At 46.2% G+C, this 21,274-nt stretch overlaps 2 protein-coding genes across 4 annotated transcripts in view; one reads left to right on the top strand and one right to left on the bottom strand.

Annotated features, from left to right (window-relative positions):
* Nucleotides 1-13,267, bottom strand: part of LOC135397020 (cell division control protein 42 homolog) — a 47,012-nt gene extending 33,745 nt beyond the window's left edge. Inside the window, exons 1-2 of the mRNA XM_064628317.1 lie at nucleotides 12,516-13,267; nucleotides 3,488-3,546 (exon numbers count right to left, since the gene is read on the bottom strand). Coding sequence (XP_064484387.1) covers nucleotides 3,488-3,546; nucleotides 12,516-12,720 — 264 coding nt within the window. The 5' untranslated portion in view covers nucleotides 12,721-13,267. The remainder of the gene's footprint in view (nucleotides 1-3,487; nucleotides 3,547-12,515) is intronic.
* LOC135397019 (uncharacterized) lies at nucleotides 10,991-18,038 on the top strand. 3 transcript variants are annotated; one of them, XM_064628316.1, is made up of 2 exons: nucleotides 10,991-11,041; nucleotides 16,854-18,038. In XM_064628316.1, exon 2 carries the CDS (start codon nucleotides 16,874-16,876, stop codon nucleotides 17,984-17,986), a length of 1,113 nt encoding a protein of 370 aa, XP_064484386.1. In that variant the 5' UTR covers nucleotides 10,991-11,041; nucleotides 16,854-16,873; the 3' UTR covers nucleotides 17,987-18,038. The 3 variants fall into 3 exon arrangements, with proteins under 3 accessions (XP_064484386.1, XP_064484383.1, XP_064484385.1); XM_064628313.1 differs by lacking the exon at nucleotides 10,991-11,041 and adding an exon at nucleotides 13,352-13,439; XM_064628315.1 differs by lacking the exon at nucleotides 10,991-11,041 and adding an exon at nucleotides 15,202-15,383.
* Nucleotides 18,039-21,274: the final 3,236 nt, after the last annotated feature.

Below are 21,274 nucleotides of genomic sequence, written 5' to 3'. Positions count from 1 at the left end.
CTGGCGTCGGGCTTTGGTCACGAGACTTTGCCAAAAGCGTAATTTTACTCTCGGTTTCTAAATTGAGGATGTAATGGGTAATTCGTGAAATGAAGTAGTAGATTTTTCTTTCACTCGATGTAAGCACCGCGAAGCTACTGGGGCAATAAGAGGTTTGCAACCATGGAAAGATAGAGAGGTGATAGAGAGATGACAGAGAGAAAACAGAAAGGAAGTTAGAGAGGAAGGGTAGTATGCGCCCTAATGTTGGTAACTCGTTACTGTAACCAAGCTAATACTTTCTTTGTTGTAACTTTTAACTTAGCTTGTTGCTTTTGAGCTCCAGTAATTTCTTGAGCAACGCGTTCATTTTTTAGGTAACTTGTCAAAGTAACTTTGAGAATGTTCCTTTTGTTCCATTCTCGTCTACGAACATCGTGAGCTGCGTTCTCCCTCCCTATATGACGTGAGACGACAGCAACGTGCACTGCGCGTCTGACTCCCTTGTTGTTACGCGGCGAACGTTACAAATTCTGTTTTGGCCGTTTTCATTAGGAGGCTCAAGTGTCGCTCATCTTAACGACGAGGAACGCATCAATAATGACAGAGGACACTGTTCTTTAGGGCTAAAACTTGGCGCGGTTCTACGATATGTGCGTAGAGGACAATTAACTCATAGAACATAAACTTGCTTTGTGCTCCGTTCGAGAACCTTATTACGCGATCAAAATAATTAAATTCCTCGCTAAAGAAGCGCATAAATGTAGGCTTCTTTCGTCTTATCAGATTTTGATATAGTTTTTTTTTACATCAAAACTGTCTTGAAACGTCGTGCATCGCCCATTGTGAGATCAAGATCTGAATTAACTATAGAAAGGTCAAGAGTTAAAAGGCATATATTGGGTAGCAAGTAACCTGAAAGTAACTCGTTACTTTTCTAAAGTAGCTTAGGAACTTCGTGTTCATTTTCATTTCATTACGTGTAACTTCGTTAGTAACTTGGTTACATTTTTCGCACAGTTAACTGGTAACGAGTTCCCTCTGTCGAGTAACTTCCCCGTTCCTGATGCGCATTGGGCCGACTTCGGGGGGGGGGGGGGGAGGACCTGTGCCGACGTACGTCTGGAAAACCTCCCGGAAAAAGCAAAGAAAACCTGAGACGGCACAGCCGGTGGTGCGATTCGAATCCCCTCCCCCATATTTAGCGTGACATTGGACTCACAACCAACCGAAGGTTTCCACATCCGCCCACATTTTGTCAAATGTGGGAAGACGAGATCTGATTCGTCGACGACTATACCATACGATATGTCACACCTATAAGTTGCGTACCTCTGCCCGTGAGCAGTGCTACAGTTAAGCAATTTTAATTATTTCATGAGAACTGTAATGGGGAAATAGTCGCAGCTGTAAGCGACTGTCGCGCATGTAAAAAAACAGCGAGACACATAGCTGGTTTTGATAGCTTTTAAAAGCGTGCAGAATACAGGGCGAAAAGGAATAGGTTTGGGAGTAATTGGGAGCTTCGGGATCCCCTGCAAATATAGTTCAAAAAATTCTTGCATCCTGAAGGGGACTAATGATTCGGCAAAGCATATAATTCTCATCAAAGAGTAACGTTACTTTTTATTACTTTATTAATTATTATTTTTAATTTTTATTATTTAAAAAAATTATTTTTATCTTAGAATGTATACCAACAACGAGTGGATGAAACCCGGCCGCCCGTGAAATTACTCCTGGGAGAACCGTCAACTCTCTCAAACAATGTCTCTTATAGGTAATAGGTGAGTATTTTAACCACATATGTTCTCCCGCTTCGCTACCCGTTTCACGAGGGCGCGACGACTCACAAGTGACAGCAAACAAGAAGGTCCATCTCAGCTGGTCAAATGACCTTCAAAATGAACACGACGATAACGACAACAACAACAACACGTGCGCCCTGTGGGTTGAGGACCAACGAGCAGGAGGCCATCATGAGACTGACACGCGAATGAATGCCTCGCTGAAAGGAGTAGGCCAACGCCCACGGGAAAAGAACAGGATTGTTGCTGGTGGATTCACTTTTCGTCACGGGTGGTCCCTTAAATAGAAGGACGGGTCACGTGACCGTGTCGTGCAGGGAACACGCGCGTTCCCATTTGTCAACGTCATTTCTGGCGAAGGTTCGTCTAGTTCTCCACTGTCACTGAATGGGGGAGGGAGGTAAGATACAGTGGGTCAACTAGGACAGGGCCTCGATATTCCCGGCTTCGTAGTGACATGTCGTGTTTAAAAATCCGACACCAATATTTCATAGGGAGATTCGGGAGTCAGTGCCGAAAATAACGAATGGAATCTTTTGAATCCACCAACCACGTTTGTTTGTTTCTTTTTTTTTTTTACTTTTTTTTTTGCACCTCCTGAGTCCGCCCCAAGCCTGATTGGCTGGCGGGTGTTTTCTTGTTTGTTTGTTTACATTGCTCTGGACTGAAAGAGTTCTGGCAGGAACTCTTACAGTGCATGTTTAAAAGTAACATGGTTTTGCTTTTGATTGTTTTAGATTTTTTGAAAATAATTCAGACTCGAGAGTTTATTTACCTCCTGTAGTCGATGAAAAACATGTTAAATAAATTACATATGTTTTCTCCCTGGTAAGCGAATTTGGTTTTCATCGTGTCTTTTTAAATGTCTATCACAAAGATATCGAATTCTGCTTCAAAACAGGTTTCAGTAGAAGTGTGTCCCCCCCCCCCCCCCCCGGTTTCTTAAACTTTTTTTTTTAAAGAAAGGATTCGAAAGATTCGTGGATTCGCAGAACCTTCCTTAGATTCGGATTCGGCAAAATCTGGATTCGTCTCATCTCTGCTACTTAACCACTCAAATTCACGGGTTTTCGATGTCTGTCCAAGTCGCCTTAGCGAACGAAAGCCACGTTTTAGCGGCTGTTAGGCTTAGCAGGGTGGACGCGACGGAACAGCCCGTTGGTTAGTTTATTATTGGGTTAGTTCAAGTTTGGTGTTCGCAATCGTAACACCAGGTTAGCCTATGTTCACTGTTCGCATTGTCCCGCGCGCGACTGTGCATTTTATAGTCTGACAGTATTTATTCCCAGTATAGTTTATTTTGCAACGGGAATTTCGCCAATTTTATTTCGAGGTACACCCGAGTGATAGTGGTGCCGCGAAGTTTTCGCCGGCGTGCTTCCGCATACGAGAAATCGACGGTTGGGAAATTGAGCGGATGATTATCTTGCCTCTACAACAACTTTTTAAATGGACGTTTTTCGAGATATTTCGCAGAGATAACCGAGGCATACAAACATGCGTATGCATATGTGTAATATATTATATATTTCATTATTGTTTTTTATATATTTTATTATATATATATTATTTATTTTATTGTATATTATCATTTCATATGTATTATTATATATTACCCGCGTTCCAAAAATTGTCACTTATTACGTCAACTTATATACTTCCAATAAATTTTATATTCTGAGGCATACGAGACTTCTTACCTGTCCTGCTGTGTCACAGAGCTGGAGCCTGACCGGTTGATTGTCCACGGTGACCACCACTGGAACGAGACGCTCGGAATTAGACTACAAATCACAAATCAATATTGATTCAATAAACGAGCGAATGAAACTCCTTTTTTTCAGGCATTCGCATTGCATACATTTACATCTATTGCATACCGCACGCACGCTGCTGGTGTAATTACAGCCCAAAACGTGTCTCAATGCACAGGGGCCACGTAACACCGCAACACTTTAGAGCATGCGGCGATGCAAACTTTTACGGCCGGGTTTATCGTTCTTGTATAGCCGGCATAAACAATGCCGAACATCAACGAGCATAATAAATGTGTTGTCTGTCTGCGTGGCGCGTTTTATGACCACACGATATAGAATAACAACCCCAATAAAATCAACAATATAAGCGTGGATCGTGATTATATAATCCAAATGCCCCTACAATGTGCACGCAAATGTGTGAAACAACGAAAACACGAAGTGATACGAGCACAGAATGGACGAGATTCGGACAACCGACGAACTGTATATACTATTAGATAACTATATAAACTACTAGACACTAACTCTCTAAACTATTAGATAACTATAAACTACTAGATAAACTATTTAGTGGCGGTGTTCCCGCCTTCCCTCGGGACGTCGATCGTGGTCTCGTCTAAACACTTCATTCTTGAAATATGATCTTTACACCCGTCTTGCGGTCGAGTTGACACTCAGGAGTTGGAATGATTCCGGAATCATTCCAGATTTAGCAGAGCCCGGTATGGAATTGGAATAAAATGGCGGAAACTGGCCTAGGAATGGGAATGGAATGGAATGGTCTGGGTGCCCCGGTGGCCATTTTGGCTTCAACGTGGTTTCTGCCCTCGCACCCTTTGCACCGCACCTGCACACGGTCAAGAGTGAAATAACCTTGTCCTTGTGCTTTTTCCGTGCTTGGTAATGTCAATCTCCTCTAGCACTGCTGGCCCAAGCAACACAACATCTTGGGCCAATATCGGTTCAATATTGGACCAGTATTACCAATATCGGTCCAATATTAGACCAGTATTGCCAATATCGGCCCAATATTGGGCCAAGATGTTGTGCTGATTGGGGGACTTGCCAGTATGGTTACCGCTCCTTTTCTTTTATTGAGGGAATTAACGGAATGGAATCGGGTTGCCAAGCCATTCCAGGAGTGGGAACTGACCATACCTTTTCATTCCGAGGAATTGAAAGGAATGGAATTGGGACGGAATGGGGGACCCCATTCCGAAACCCTGCTTTACACTGTCCCTGCAACCGCTGACCGAATCTCTCATATTTCACGCTCACAAGTACGTAATATCCAAAGGAGCTTCGTCCGGGAGGTCGATCACCTGTATTTTTAACTTTTATAATTCCATTTTAATTCTGAGCACCTAATCACCATTTCCAAGCGAACCGGGGAATATTTCGAAACAGAGATTGTTCGAAAGAAGTCCTGAACAGCAACAGTCTCTTAATTACCGCGTATGCTAATCCGCGACCTTCAGACGCTGCCTCTTCGCTCTTATTATGCAAATGTATTTTTATTCGCGATGTATTAATTTTTGCGAATTTCGCGACCGCTAAAAAATTGCGAAAAATTGTACTCGCGAACTCAGCTTGTCATTGATCCCGCGGAAGGAAACAGACCTGGAATCTCGAAATTAAATACTCGCGAATATCTTCCCAAATGCGATTCGCGAAAATTAATACATCGCGAATAAAAATACGTTTGAAATAATACGTTTAAAATGGGAGGTGACGCGGGTTCAAATACCAGCTGTGCTGTCTGAGGTTTTCCCTGGGTTTTCCGGCAGACTTTCAGCACAGTTCCCCATGAAGTCGGCCCAAGACGCATACCAACCCCCCACTGTCCCCCACTCCTTCCTGCTATCCTCTCCCCATCTCTCTACGTCTGTACGCCGCACATAGCCACGGTTGCTTCGCGGCGCTGACACGGAATTAAAAAATCAATTATAAAAATAAATATATAATTTAATTATAAAATTATATTATAGAATATGTATTAATATTATATATTACAATTAAACATTATTATAATTATTTGCACCATTATAAGTATCTGCCCCCAATTACAACGAATAAAAATAAAAATTCTATACACAGATATAACTAGAAACCAGGGAATGACGAACCTGATTTACAATAATGAAGCACTAAAACGAGAAAGGCGTCAAATTCCGGGCCTGCACCCGGTGACGCTCCAATCGCGCCACGGTCATTATCCCGCTTCATGCAAGCCTCTCCGACCTCATCAAAACGCCGCCCGAAAAGCTTGGGATCTTCTTTGTACAGCTCGTACCCCTCTCTCCCAGTCTGCGGGCGTTGATTTGCGGGCGGCCCGTGAGCTCTGGCGGCAACTCGTCTACCAGATATAAAGTACGAGATAAAAAAAAAAAAAAAAAGAAACGACTCGCTCTCCCGGAGCACCGAAAATATCCGTCGCCACGACGATGGCTCCCAAAAAACGCCCCGTGCACATCTGTCACCGCGCAGAGCGGTGCGCGCGAGAAAGCCACGAAAAGGCTCCCTTTGTGTTCAACGAGGGAGAAGTAAATAATCAAGTTCGTTTTGATGAAGGTTGGCGCAAAGAGCGAGGTATACTGTTGAACGACCTTCCGTAGAAACTTGTCACTATTTCAGTTTAGAGAGACTAAACACAAGTCGCCGGACCTTTTTAGTCTTTCAACCAGTCACAAGCCCGCCATTTCTAACCGCTGAAGCATTTCCTTTCAGGCGTGGACTGAAGAGAAAGAAGCGAAATTCATATCGAAAGAGAAAAAGCACGACACGACAAGGACGTCTCAAAAAGTCCTTTGCAGCACCGAGTTTCTGCACAAGTTGGCCCGCGTTGCTACCATTTTATTTGAAAGCGACGTCTTTCATTTGACACGTGTATTGCGACGCAATAAGCCAGCAAGCACTGAACTCAAATTAAACGACAGTGTGGTGCAGACGACTGGTCCTTGATTGGTTGTTTTGGTGCAAAAGAAAGAAAAAAAAAAAAAAGAACAAGCGTGTGGGAGAGGCATGCGAAATAAGATGGAACCTCATAAAATAAATATAGTAAAAATAAAAAGTTTTATATGTAAAGCAAATCGCTAGGTACATGAAAGGTGAGAACGTCAAGTAAATGATTCTAGGAAATCTACGACCTAGAGCCTGTACACTACTAGGTACAGGTACTAAAGGGTTCTGAAAGTAAAGCAGTAGTCCTGTTTTGTGTGTCCATGTTCTTCCTTGTCCGTACCAGTCTACTATTCATTATTCTCGCAACGGTGGAGAGAGGAGAGTTCCTTTCCCTCTGCCGTTGCAAGGATCATGTTGAAAGATGGAAGTCACTGAAAAGGTTAGCCAGCTGTAGGACAAGAACCCACATCTTCTGGATTACCGTTCCAGGGCTCTACCAATTGAGCAAAGCTAACACGCCTTTCTCAGCGACTTCCAGGGTGCGTCATCTGAAGGGACAAACCAGTCACTCGCGCTCACTCATCCTCCTTTTACTCTTACATTTTTGCACACTCATACACACATTCATACGACAGGAATCGACGCAAGCGGCAATTGTTGAACAAGAGAGAACTGATGTTCTGAGGCTGTAACAACATAGAAGGGACAATCACATACAAGGCCTGAAGTTGATCATCAAAATGGCAGAATGGGCCTGTTGGTACATGACTGAATTAAAACCGGAGCAAGTGTCGTCTGTGTGTTCTTGTCCGTGTTCTGGTTTTAATTCAGCCTCAAGTTGCCTAAGAAATTAACGATGAAAGATGGAAGTCACTGAAAAGTTAGATGTGGGTTCGAGTCCTACAGCTGGCTAACCTTTTCAGTGACTTCCATCTTTCATCGTTAATTTCTTAGGCAACTTGAGGTCTTGTATGTGATTGTCCCTTCTATGTTGTTCCAGCCCCAGAACATCAGTTCTCACAAGGATCATGTATTTGACATTGGTTTAGGGAAATGCGCTTTCCCTCAACCTGTACCTTCCCCACCACTAACCTTTACACCGTTTCCACTTCAGTCAACATATCGATTGAGAAACCTCTCAGAATAACATGAACGAGATAACAACAACTTGGAACATGAGAGCGAACTCTCATCTGCATGTACCGCCGTGTTTACCTACGTATCCAGACATCAATGTATGTACTCGTAAGAAGAAGGGTGCACCTATAGCGGAGAAAGTATGAGATATCGTCTCAGCCTCGCACGCGGACGAATAATAACGAGAGACGTGTCTGCTTTTGAGATTGCGACAATATATTCCCGCCTGAATGCCTCGCCCAATATCTGTCGGTCAACAGACGGGTAACTGAAGCCGCAACAGTCAACATCCGGCTGACACGTTTCCAATATCCTTCGACAAAAATAACCCCATCGCCATGTTCTTGCGTCGTAGCAACTAACGAGACAGAGACAGAGAAGGGTTCATTATTTCGTACTCCGAATTCACATATCGATATCGCTCACGAAATCGTTGGCTTACCTATTGAGATTCCGACACAGTGACTTCGACTTCGCAATGCTATCGAGTTGTATCGAAGTGATGGTTTACTTCGTACATACCTCGATAGTGGTGGGTATACGAAAGCTGATATAATAATAATAATAAGAATAATGTTTATTCATACATGAAAAGGAGGCGAGCAAAAAGCCAGAGGCTAACACAATGCTGTCTAGGTTAGACTTTGATCTCTTGTGCGTCCCCCCCCCCCCTAAACCCGACGCATGCACATGGGTATATTATATATTTCAACATTTTTGTTACTTGTATATATCAATTATTCCCGTCCTGATGCATTCCTCCTCCCTCAAATTTCGTCATGGATCCTCCGTTTCCCCTGCCATGAGTTGTAATTGGTTACAATTTTAACATTTGTACTGACTTTAAGCGTTTCAAAAGTCCGTGTCTCAATATTTTGTGCTAATCTCTCTCCTTCATCTGCTACTTAAATCCGTCTATTCGCTTTCACTCTTCCAATCTGTCCACATCAAATAGCCGTGGAGTAGCCTTTGAGTGCTTGCTGTGTTGATTCGTCTTTTACTTTTCTACTCGGGTGCACCGCTTAGACGGCTATGACCTAGCCATTGGCAGGCACCGGACAAAAATAAAATCAATCAATCAATCGCGCTCCTTTTATCTGCTGCCTTCAGCATACTGACGGAACTCACGATCGAAACAACGAAAAAGAAAGGCACAGAATACGCACGAGAAATTGGGGAGAAAGACCCTTTCGCGCAAAAATAAGTAGATATAAATAAAAACTGGAGAGATGTTTTCACGGCACGTATCTTTACTATAGGCTTCCGTCCAGTGGCTCTGATCGAATTTATGCAGGGAGTTTAATGTCTCTTACACTTCAGCCTCAACCGAAGACACCGAACGACATAACATGAGTTAAAAGTATAGTAGTGGTGTTTATGTGGTGTCGGTTCCTGAAATAATAACTACAGCAGCAATCTTACGAACGGAGTACACCTATGTGGTAGATGCGTGTCGTTTGATATCCCGACGTCGTAATTGGTTGAGGTCCCGTAATGGCTATTCCCAACCACGAATTAGGGGCGAGAGAGTCAGTCTTAATAGCCATTGCACGGACATGCCATACCTGCCTATCATTACGTAATTAAGATCGTTCTCGATAACGAGACACGGGAAGTTACAGTAAAGGTCCGGTAGGGCCCAGCTTCGGATCTGGTAACTACGGTGTTGAACCCCATTTTCCTTTCCGGTTCGCTCCGGGTTCGTCAGAGACAGTCGAGTCGAAACGCTGACGTGTGCCGCAAGTAGTACTCCCTTCGTCCTTGTTTCTCCAACCGAGCATGACACGAGGATTCAGCTGTGACCCTGTTACGTCATTATGTTGCAGTTTCCACGTCGAATCGAAATTGTTAGTCGGTCTCCTCGGCTAATCATAGGCGCTCATCATTCGCGCTCTCGGTTTTTACCGCATGGCGGCTTCGACGTATGTTTTTCGGTGTTTATTTATTTTCACGAAATCGGCGTTTTTCGGTGATTTTTCTGGTATGTAGACAGTTTACCCTACAGTTAATCCCCCTGGTCTTTTGATCGGACATTCATTCGTGTTCGGTGTTTTTCGGTTAAAACCGAAAACGCGGACCCCTAACCTATATGAGTCCTATATAAGCAGCAGAGCCGTAGCGACGGGGGGGGGGGGGGCAGCTGCCCCTGGCGCCCTCGCCAGTGAGGGCGCCGGACGGCAGGTTGGTTGGACAGAATAAAGAGGGAAAGAAAAAAATTGAATTTACGGTCTCGGCAGAGCAAATAAGCGTTCTCATTTCCTTCTTCACACGGCTTCTGACAGCAGTGGGAGGGGGGGGGGGCGCATCAGATTTACTCTGCCCTGGGCGCAAACTTGCCTCGCTACGGCTCTCTATATAAGTAACAAAAGATCGTGTTCGAGAAAGACGGCTCAAGCACGCAGACGAAATGTTATTTGATGCATTGATTTTTCACGAGTTTTTCCTGCACAAGCTGTTAGACCAAAATTCAGCCACCTCAATGAAATAGCACGATAAGCTCATCGTGTTTTCGTAGCGGTTATCGTCAACACTCCGTAACGCAATACAGCCGTGCAGGTCCAGTCCGGTATGCTGAAGCCTTCAATAAAAGGAGTCAGGATAGCTGCTTTTCGTGCCCATCAGAATGCCCATGAAGGTTGGGTGGAATAAAGGGGACAGCCCATAGAACAACAGTGTGGAGAGAGAACCGTGGGAACCACCCACATTATTGGACTGGCACGTACACCCGTCACACGGGTGCACGTCCCGCACGTGCATGCCTCCATCCCACTAGGAGGGGAGGGACATAAAAATAGGATGGCGCGATAAATTGGGGATTTCAGGGTTGATGAAAAAATCACTACTGTTCAGTCCACGGGTCCACAGGGGTGATCCTAAAACGCTCCTAGAGATGAGACTACGGTCAATAACCAATAACCCGAGGTTGCGCAGAAGCGTGTGAGCTGGTGGGTTCGAATCCTACCACCGGCTGTGCTGTCTTGACGTTTTCCCTGGGTTCCCGAAGATTTTCCAGCCGAATGTCGGCACAGTTCCCGCTGAAGTCGGCCCAGGACGCATACTAACCCCTCTGTCCCCCACTCCTTCCTGCTGTCCTCTTTCCATCTCTAAACGTCTCTACCCCGCTCATAGCCACAGTTGCTTCGCGGCGCTCACGTCAAATTAAAAAAAAAAACACCCATATTTTATTGAGGAAAGATATGCGTGTCTGCTCTGTGTTAACTGGCACGTGCAATTAGTGGTGCAGACGTTCAACATAATCACCTGTCCGACAGTACAACGTGGCAAGAAAATTAAAAGGTTCCTCGAAAATGTGTACGCATGCGGAACGATGACAGCTGTTTTCTCCAAACTCTGAAAGCAGCAGCTGCGAACAGCCGTTTCTATATACGTGTTGTCTGACAATGTGAATCGTAATACAATGGGCACCAGTGAGAAAGGATGTTGCGCAAGAAAAAGGTGACTATCGCTGGCATACAGTGTATTGGTTCATCTTCGTTTAGCCAACACAGTTTCATGATGCGGCGTAATTTGAGCTAATCTGTCGTACTCATCACCGCATATTGTAAATGTGAGCGGTAAATATCTCTGAGCAGTATTTCGTAGTTAATACATCGATTGGACGTTGCTTTCTTTCTTTTTCACGTGCGTGTACATCCACTCAACGTTGCTGGTATCCTAGTACATGAAATGCGAAATGCTCGCGAGTGATGGTGGTAGAGAAACCTACGGACCCACCCCATTTAAATAACAAATAAAAATAGAGAACAGCTATTCGTTTATTGCAGTTCTACGTGCATAAATTACGCGGATTTCGACTACTTCCATAGGAGCGCACGTACGAATTCGGAGGTTGGTTGTCCTCTCTGCAGAGCGGTACGATTGGCCCCGTGACAATCGACGCGATAAAAGTCCGTACATTGCGATGCATGACGTCATCGCTGAACCCACACAGATTGACAAAGTCAACGAGACAATAAAACAAGGTGTAGAAAGGTGTATCCTTTCGCAAAGCGTAGTACAAGGTCCAAGGCGAGAGCGAGATGGAATGCCGCGACAAAGGGCACATCCACGCACGTAAAGGACTTATGCAAAGCGTCGCTTAGAAACACCCGTGATTACAATATACGTTTTACCACGGGTTTTTATCATTCGTCTCACGCCCTGTTGTAGGGCACTGGGTGAGGCATCGCTTATGTTCGAGGAAGGTTGGAGAGAGAGAGAGAACGAAGACGGATCTGTCTACAACTGATAAATAAATACCTTCTTTCGACTGTCTTTTATATTACCGTGACAGAATGGCGCTCTCCAGAATCTCATTCTTAGAGTTTCCGAACATAGAACATTAACATCGGAAAGACCGTTTAATTAGCCGGCGCGCTTTCAAAACAGTTCCTCTCAAGAAATCGGAGTCGTGAACAGGAAAACGCCAAGCAAGCAATGACCTCCACACCGACAGTACATGGTGGCAGCAGAACAATTCCGCGTGTATTCAAGCGCCGCATATACGCAAATCTGTCGAGGCCGTCTGCAATAATTAAAGCCTCCTCTCTTGATTATCAGTTGATCGACGACAATCGGCACCCTGTGACCGCTCTCGTGGAAACGACCGGGCTCACACGCAGTAAGAACCGGAAAGAGTGTATAAAATGAAAAGAAAGACGCAAGCACACACAGAAGACGGCCTCCTCACGCCGGAAGTGTCAGAAGCCTTCTCTGAACCTTTCCTCATAATCCCCTACCTTTGAAGAAGGAGATAGCCGCGCTGCATTGTGTTTGCCTCAAAGGAGAGGTGCACTTTGCCGTTCACGCTTTCTTATTGTGCTCAGAATCTGTAACGGGCGAGCAGCCGCATGGTACTCCTCGGTGCACCTCAAATGGAACGTCAACTGTACCTCGAGGTACACGATACAAAAACAATTATATAGCTCACCTGAGTAGTTGTCAAAGGCAGTCGGAACATACTCCGTGGGGTAACCATTCGTTGTGTAGCTGACTACGAGACTGGTTTTGCCGACTGCTCCGTCCCCGACCAAAACGCACTTCACACAGCAGACGCAACCGCTGTTCGAGTTCGCCGCTGCCTTCATTTCGGAAGACAGCAGACTGGCAGCTTGGTCCCTCGCTAACGGGGGCATTGTACTGTACTCCTTCGACGGCTTCACGTTCGGGCCTGCACGAGTTTCGCGCAAAAATTGCTACATTGCCCCGGAGACACAACGGGTGATGGTTAGGGTTAGTGCTGGAGAAAGGACCGCTCCGATCTCACGACTGTTGGGCAAGAATCCGTTGGTAGCATCACCCTACGTCAATGCTGACAACCGTATCACATAATCCGTTGTGTCTTGACGATCATCCACTTGTATGCACGTCGTGGATAGCACTAGAAATACGGACGAGGCGAGAATGTTGCACATAGCTACCGCTCACCTCAACGGTCGCTATCATTGTGTCGTCTGCTTCATCTCCATGCTAGATGCTGGCCCTCGCCGCTCGGAGACGGTGGCGCAGGCGTCGTGGCGCTCTTGGCTCCCATTGGTTGTCTCGGGCGCAGGTAAAGAGACACAGGTGGAAGCAGCAGCAGCGGAGCCAGCAGGGTTCCCAACATTTGTACCAACCATACTCTTCCTGGATGGAGGAAGTCTATCGAGTGTCGTACCACATGGCAAACATAGGAGCTTCCGATCACATATATAATCATACGCACTTGCGGATATACCACGAAGCGCGATACAGTGGTCCACTGTTTCTTTTGACCACCTTACTGGCCTTCTTGTGAAGTTCGTCACTTGTTCCAGAATAAGTTTAGCATAAGAGTCACCACTTTTGGCTTTCTCAATGACAGTCAAGAGCCCCGGTAAATGACACTGCTCATTCAGCTCCTCTAATTTGTGCCTATATTTATCAACCGACTGTTTCAGCTTATCCATGCGTTGTTTCATATATTGTTCTCTCCTTTTGAAACGTAGCCTTTCTTTCCTAAATACGTCCCTCATGAGAAAGTCAGCTTGAGTGCCTACGCTCCGCAAAATACGAGCTTCTTTGGTCCGCGGCGCATAATGTCTCACTTTCTCCGCTGCGGTTTCTTGAGGACTTGCAAGTTGTAAACACTGCGTCGGATCCGCTACTTCTACGTCGCATGCTTGGTTAGAGCAGCTGATCTGCGCAACTGGCCTCATGTCACAATTACCATCCCTAACGGCTGCGTGCCCACGTTCCTCCTCAATGACACCACTTGGCGTTGTTTCCGCAGTTATGACCTCAGGTCCCTGTGCAGAATCATGTAGCTTCTCCTTTCCCTGCTCGACGTTGGCAACGCTAGTAATATCGTCATGCGTCCCATTTTGGCTGCGTGTTGAAGTCCCTTGAGCTCCAATTTCTTCCACGTAATGCTGCACTCTAGGTGTACGTCCGTTTTCGTTATGATGGATCTTCACAACATAAACAGGAGCGCTATTGCCACACGCGTTTTCAGTAGCATGCTTCTCGGCGACTTTGTTTACATCAGTCTTCGGAGCAGCGTTTGATGGTGAAGTAGGCTTCGTACGACCTGGGAAGACCGATGGGACTGCCCCAGGCTTTAGACACCGTTTCTTTGTGTCCGCCTTAAAATCTGTCGACAAAAAGTGCTTGCTGCAGATGACCGTGTAACCAGACGATGCATCCGGCGTCCAATTTTCGCGCGCGATAGCCTCCATCCATTTCTTACGAAGTTCAAGGTTGGCAGGAATTTGGTGGAATGAAACTCCGCGACCTTTATTCTTTGCGTGTGTGCCACATCTCAAGGCACAACAAGCCGGCATAGCTCGAAAGAACGACCTACGTATGTACCAACACCCAGCCGAACACGCCGTATTTGCATCATCGAAGGATGGTGATGATGATGATGGTGGTGGTCCTGCTCCGCGCCAAAAGCGCAGACAAAATTAAGAATTTTTGTGCGAATAAAAACGTTTCGAAGACTCCCAATTTTTTTAGACAACAGTTCTAGTCACAATAAATGTAGAGTTTAAAATCTGTTTTCTGGGGTTACCAGTCTAATTTCAGCTACCGCTATGGATTTCACCGATTTCACCGATCCTCTTAGATGGTGGCGCCATCCATGCACACGGCAACGAAGTGTCGCTCCCTTCGTTTCGGTTTCGATATTAGCGGCGCCGGTAAGTCAACGAAATGTAGCGGATGCCTTCACGCACGTTCCGCGATATCAATCAAATCGCTTTGAGAACAATAAACAGGAAGGGAGGCAACAAGAACGTTCCACGATACTCGATTCCCTCTTTTCACAATCCGAGATCAGGCATCAAGAAAAGATTTGGGTCATTCGTAAAATCCCAAGGAGTATGCCTATCACGTTTCAGGGTCTTTTGAATAATCCGGCATTATCAATAGCCAATGTAAATAAGCGAGCATAACACATATCGCGCTCTAGTTGTTCCTTTTGGAAACTCTATATTTGGCTACTCGTCCATACTTGACGTGATGTGACACCAGATTCACGTACAGAACGTTTGAAGTCTTACTTCCGGTTGACTTCTTCGAATGTTCCAATCGAACACAATGAAGAGGAGGAGTTATCGACCATAATTCCTTGCTAAAAATGGACGCTCCATAGTAATTGAACGCTATGTTGAACACAGCCAAGACGATTGAAGCAGATTAGCACGGAGTCCCTTCCTGGTCTCGCATATAATCCTTCCGTGAATCCACTTGAAGGACTCTGAGGTCGTCCAGGTATTTAATAGGTGGAGATGTAAGAGCGCGGTGATTTCAGTTGCTCTGCGGCTGTTCACGGACGAAGGTAAGACACATTTCGTTGATGTAGACATGGAGGCATGCTATGTGGGCGGGAAGTTTACAACTATATAGTTCTCGCTTGCAGTCACGTGCATTCTCGCACCGTCCGTTTGCTGCCGTAATCCCAATCTGAATTTTTACCTGCATGAATATGTACACTGCGCTGTATGATACTTCGTAGCCAGTCGCGCAACGGTTCAAGCTATTTGCGTTGTTCGTGGGAGAAAAGATGGGGCCTCGTTCAGTCTTTTTTTTCCTTCCTCCCAAAAAGAGAAATGTGAGTCCGTAATTCTGTACTCTAAAACTTGGAGTGTGCGACATCCATCAGCGTCTACCGTATCCCGCACGTATTTTTTACGATCTCACAGCATGGATGGTAGATTTATTGTTCATGTCTCTGGTAGGTTTCATCGCTAGTGCCTAATGCGGCTAGATGCATTAGAAAATATTTTACAGCGCTCAGAAGACGAGAAAAAAAAATCCAACGGCTTGCTTTGTTCACTTTTGTAATCCCTCGCAAAATAAAAATGCTTCAATCGAGAACTCTAATCTAATCGGCCTTAGAAACATATGCCTAAAATCAAGCCCCCCACCCCGCCCCACCAGAACTTTGCCAGGGGCTAGGGGGGCATGCCTCCTCCTGGAAGTCTACTCAGTTGACACTCAAGATAAACGTTTCGAGGGATATACTAATAATAGCGTCTTTCATGCGAGTGAGCGTGCAAATCCTGTAAAAATTTGCCTCACAACACAACAACACGGAATTACCGACACCCTCCCAGAGCTCTCTGCACGAAAGGGGGGAGGGGGCGTTGTGCCCCAGCCCCCTCCCGCGGATTGAAAACTCTCCGCGTATATCGTCGAACCTTCTTCCTTATTCCCTGAAGCGTTTCTCAAACGTCTCCAACAATTCGAGGATCGCTTATCTTCGTCATCTTCTCACAACATCCCCAAAGCTACCTTATTGCTTGCCGAAGTCACACACAATGCTAGTTGTAGCTATGCGAGAACAAATATATAAAGGCGATAGCTGCTTTGTTTGAGGGTCGGCTTGTAGTATATATGGCCATAGGATGCTACGTGTGCTCTACACTGTTCAGTGTGGATTTGATGGTTGCACTAAGGTCGAATCGAGGCAGGATGGCCCTCAACACAATCTCCAAAGGAACAGCTTCTAGACGGCGTCATGAAGATTCGTATCGCGTTCAGTTGCGTTATGTCACCTCCGTACGTGATGCACTTCACAGTGTCCATAACTTGCAATTTGTGCCGGAAGGCACGGTCGAAGGGAGCATCATATGCCTGCAGACGTTCAAAATCAGCCATGCTACATCACAACGGGGCCAATCTTGGTTTGCAATATTTTGTATGGATACTGTAACACATATGCGGGAAGAGATTCCCGAAGTTTGGCTTCATGGTAGACCGGCATTTTAGAAATTCACGGCGTTTCATAACTCCCTTTTATATGCAGACTGAAGAAGAGAAACTGCCATGTCCATCTTTATACTGACTCTTCTGGTCGCCTCCGGCCTCGTCACCACTTCGTCTTTCGCATCCGGCACCAAATACAGTCAACGCTACGATGGCACGTCTTCTCGCTACGAATGGAACCCCTCTCTGCCCCCCAGTCGGACGCGCAGCAATCGAAATGCACGCCAGGACAACCTTTCTAGTTGGCACAACAAAGATACCCAACCCGTCGCAGAAGCTTCCAGAAGGTCCTTCAGCGTCAAGCCAGACACCATCACTGCCACCATAACTCTACCGCGTAGTGGCGCGTCGAAAACGCCTTCGCTACCCCCTCCGGAACCGTTGCCAGAACCGGAAGACATTTCCGTCGATCCGATCGCGGATCCGCAAACGGATCCGCCCATTTATGAAGCCCCATACGTGGACTCCGTCGAGCCCGTGGTTAGGACGACTCTTCTGACACCGCTGAGTCACGGCTACATCGTAGCCTTCGTGAGGAAGTCCCTCCTGTCGAGGCTAAACGGCGACCATCCTAACGGACAAGTAGTGAATCTAACGCCCAAGTCATCTTTCCAGCTGAAGAAAAGCGAGGAGCCGGCGTTCCTGATGTACATTCCGCCCGACCAGACGAGGACTTTTGGAGACGCACAGTACAGCCTTCGAGACGGCAGAAGAACAAGAACTCGATTATCGAGACACAACAGACAACGTGATGATAGGGCGCCGGGTCATCGTCACCTGTCATTGGACTACGATGACAATATCCACGATGGAGACGAATTATCCGATAGAAGACGTATGAGACAGCTTGGTCTTCGAGCACGTCGTCCACAAAGAGAAAGTCCTCGAAATGCGTTCGTCAATGGGAACGAGGTGTTGCTCGAAGAAAGGCTTATACCAGGACTTAATGGTCCTGGGATGCTAACGTACCTTCCGAAGAACCCACTTTCGTCGTCGTCATTCCCAGTTGGTCCTGCACAGATAGCACCCAACACGTTCCTGATGCTTGACCCACGGGAGAGTCAACGCAATGTCTTCGCACCTGGCCCCGCAAACCTGTTTGAAACGCCGTCGCCAAGAAAACCGTTGTTTCCCGGCCTGCTGCCATTTGAAGGGCTTCGGCCAGTTTTGTGAATCCCTGGGAAGTCAAACATATGGTGGAAGGTGTAACAACTCATGCGAAGTTATGTTTCCTAAATAAAAAAAATGTCCCCAATCAATTTAATATTTTCTCTAATCACGCTGCACAGACTGCAGTTATGCTGAAAAGTTATTTGAAATGAATGAAAAGTATCAGCTCTCCGTGCTGTGCAGGTATCAGGTCATGTGGGTGTACCTCCTACTGCTGAACGTTCAGAGAGCCCGGCCATGTGGGACGCTCATTAGTGCATAGTATTAGGGATTTCTTTCTGACGGGACTTGTCTGGAGACAAGAGTAGCAGCTAGGGATGATACCTTTTTTTCTTTTTTTTTTTTCCTGAGGCAATTACCGAACTCTTGGGGGGAGACGGGGTTCCTGCGCCGCTTGTGGGACGTGATGGTGGTAAGCCGCGTATACCTTTCAGTTGTTCAAAGTAACATAACGTGACTTTTCAAAATCTATGAGCTATGGGTAGTCCATCGTTTTGCAGTGTTTTAAGGGCGTAAGATTTTCACGCAGAAACAGTCTGCTCAACTGACCTAATACAATAGGATGCACAGTGTCTGATATAACTGTCTGATATTTTTGTTCGACTCTGCTGTCACCAAGAGACAACGGTCCGCTGTCGCGGAGTCATACTCTTGGCAGGTCATGATTAAGGCCCCTAGTTCTGCTGCGGCAAATTCGAAATTGCGGCACCGACTTGTAAATTCCGCGATTTTCCGCGGCAAGCAGTCAACGGCTGATTGAAACGGGAAACACTTTATTTTCTCGGATAATGCGGGAACAAAAATATTTTATAAAATTACAGTTTGAAAGCACTGTTGTGGCTCAGTATTACATACATAATATCTTGTGTTACCCTCTGACAAAGACAAAGGTCTGTCACCTGCAATGATTTTATACCTGCTGAAAGATCTTTCAGCATCAACAGAGTTTATAGGAAATTTATAGGAAGATTATAGGAAGGAGCTTACAATACATGCCCTGTAGAAGTTACAGGACACCCTTTTAGCCAGACATCAAATCAAAGTCCCCCACTGCCACCGCTAAACTGCACACGGGAGGGACGCCGCCCCTTCCTCAGGCGAAGTAGTTTTAAGCTAAACTACAATCTGTCTGTTCTGGTCCTGCAGCATGGGCAGTTTCGTAAAGCAGGCTTCGCCTCATGCAGAGTAGCTTCAGGTGAAGCCCACATTCGGGAGGTATCGTTCGTATTCGGCGAATAGTCGGATATACGGAAATCTGAATATTGGGTATTCGAATCACGAATGAAATACTTGGAGTGGTTGATATTTGATTCGAATTCGAGAACTCGAATATCCGCACTTAAAAATAAGGGATTTCGTGAAATTCCGTGCCAAACGAAGGATTCCGCGATGAATTCCGGATTCCGCGATATTTCGCAGAATCGCGGAAAACCCGGGGCCTTAGTCATGATGAAGTTAAATTTGCATTTTCACGAGGTTCTTCGTGTTCATTTTTCCGTATTTCTTACAGTGTCGACGAGAGCTATCATGATCATCACATCTGCCCTTCTCAATCTCCGAAGATTTCGCGTCCGGGTCACGCTCTCACGCGGGCATGCAAGACGTACGTGCGAAAATGAAGCATTATAATTGTGGCATAGCTTAACACGGTGACCTATTTTTGACATCGTTGTAAAAAAAAAAAAAACTAAAAACAAAGAAATAATAAAGAAAGAGAGAATAGAGTAGGACGCACTCTAGAAATTTCGATTCCACACGGTTGTGGTGCTGGTGCTTCTAAAAGCGCTCACCGTTGTCGGACTCACGACTTCTAAGGGAACTGTGTCACATTGCCGACTAGAGCACTGCACGGGCCCGGGCTTGGCGTTTTTTAGGCGGGCCTGGGCCGGGTACGGGCTTGACAACGCCAGACATGGTCGGGTATGTACGCGAACATATTTCACTTCACGAGACTAGATAGCTGAATTTTCACGTTACTTTTTTCCCCCATTGGGTATGGGATATCAGGTATTCTCATCTGAGAACTATCACTTTTTTACATGTGATCATGCTTATTTCGTGAATGGGTCTGGATTTCACGCGTGCACTCACTTACATTTGGGGACGATTGGTGTGGGGTCCTGCACGAGCGTCAGTTAGGTTAGGTGTTGGGACATATTTCGTTCTCGTGAGGGTCTGGCACGAGGCCCAGTGAGGTTAAGTGTTCTGACATATTTCGTTTTTATGAGAGTCCGGCAAGAGGGTCGGTTAGGTTAGGTGTTCTGACATATATTTCGTTCGCGTGAGAGTTCAAGAAAGAGGAACTAACACCGGAGCATGTGCAATAGTGCGGCAATGAGTCTCTCTTGAACCGCAAGGTACATACGCCCACGCGCCGCTGCGCGCTGCGTTCCCAAGCAAGCAACCACCAAGCACAGAGCGGCTTGCCGGCAGGGAAACACAGCCGCTGCTGCGTTCGAGTGTACCTGACTCTCCACCAATTAGCTGCGTCCTTTCCCTTGCTGCGTTGTGCTCTTTAGTAAATCTAAATACGCCTCTGAACCTCGAGAACAAATAGAGCAGAGGCGGGCTTGGACCGGGCCTGAGCGTGAAAACAGTCGGGTACGGGCTGGGCCCGGGCCGGTGGAGTCGGGTTCGGACCGGGCCCGGGCTGGAAATATATAGAAGACGTCGGGCCCGGGCCGGGTACGGGTCGTAGCAGCCGGGCCTGGGCCGAGCACGGGCCTGAAAATTAGGCCCGTGCAGTGCTCTATTGCCAACATATGTCTGACGAAAACCCCAGATAGCACAGCGCGCACCAGGATTCGTGTCCACATGTGTCCACGCATCCCTGTGTCCACGCGACGTGGCCAGCACACTAACCACGCGAGCAGTGTTTCTTTTCCTTTTTTTTTTTTTTTACGTTTGTTGCGGTTCAGCGAGCTGGTTGGGGACACCACACTTCATCTCAAGTTACGCCAAATTGGTAGACAGGACGCTCCGCCAGTGGAGCAGCACGGGAGAGATCACGTGCTTATACGGTTACCAATGGGAATAGCCGCGCCTCTCGCTCCTCTGACGTCAGAGCTTGACGCCTACACTCTAAGGAAAAAAGGAGAAAAAAAAAATAACGGTAAAATGAGGAGTAATTGCAGCTCAGACAGCAATTTCTCCCCCACTTTAGTCCCCTAACCCCGACATTTACTCCCCAGGACTACGAATTGTCACTCAACTTCGCAAATGGTCTTCCTAATGCTACAGTCTACGTAAATATGTGTTCTTGGTTAATATGATGGCATAAGGCTGGTATAA

Source organism: Ornithodoros turicata, chromosome 6 (assembly GCF_037126465.1).
Source record: "Ornithodoros turicata isolate Travis chromosome 6, ASM3712646v1, whole genome shotgun sequence".
Lineage (NCBI taxonomy): Eukaryota > Metazoa > Arthropoda > Arachnida > Ixodida > Argasidae > Ornithodoros > Ornithodoros turicata.
This window is presented reverse-complemented; position numbering and strand designations above follow the sequence as displayed.

Bases quoted from the DNA above. Each gene is read 5' to 3' on its own strand.
- LOC135397019 (XM_064628316.1), top strand. From the start codon at position 16,874: ATGTCCATCTTTATACTGACTCTTCTGGTCGCCTCCGGCCTCGTCACC.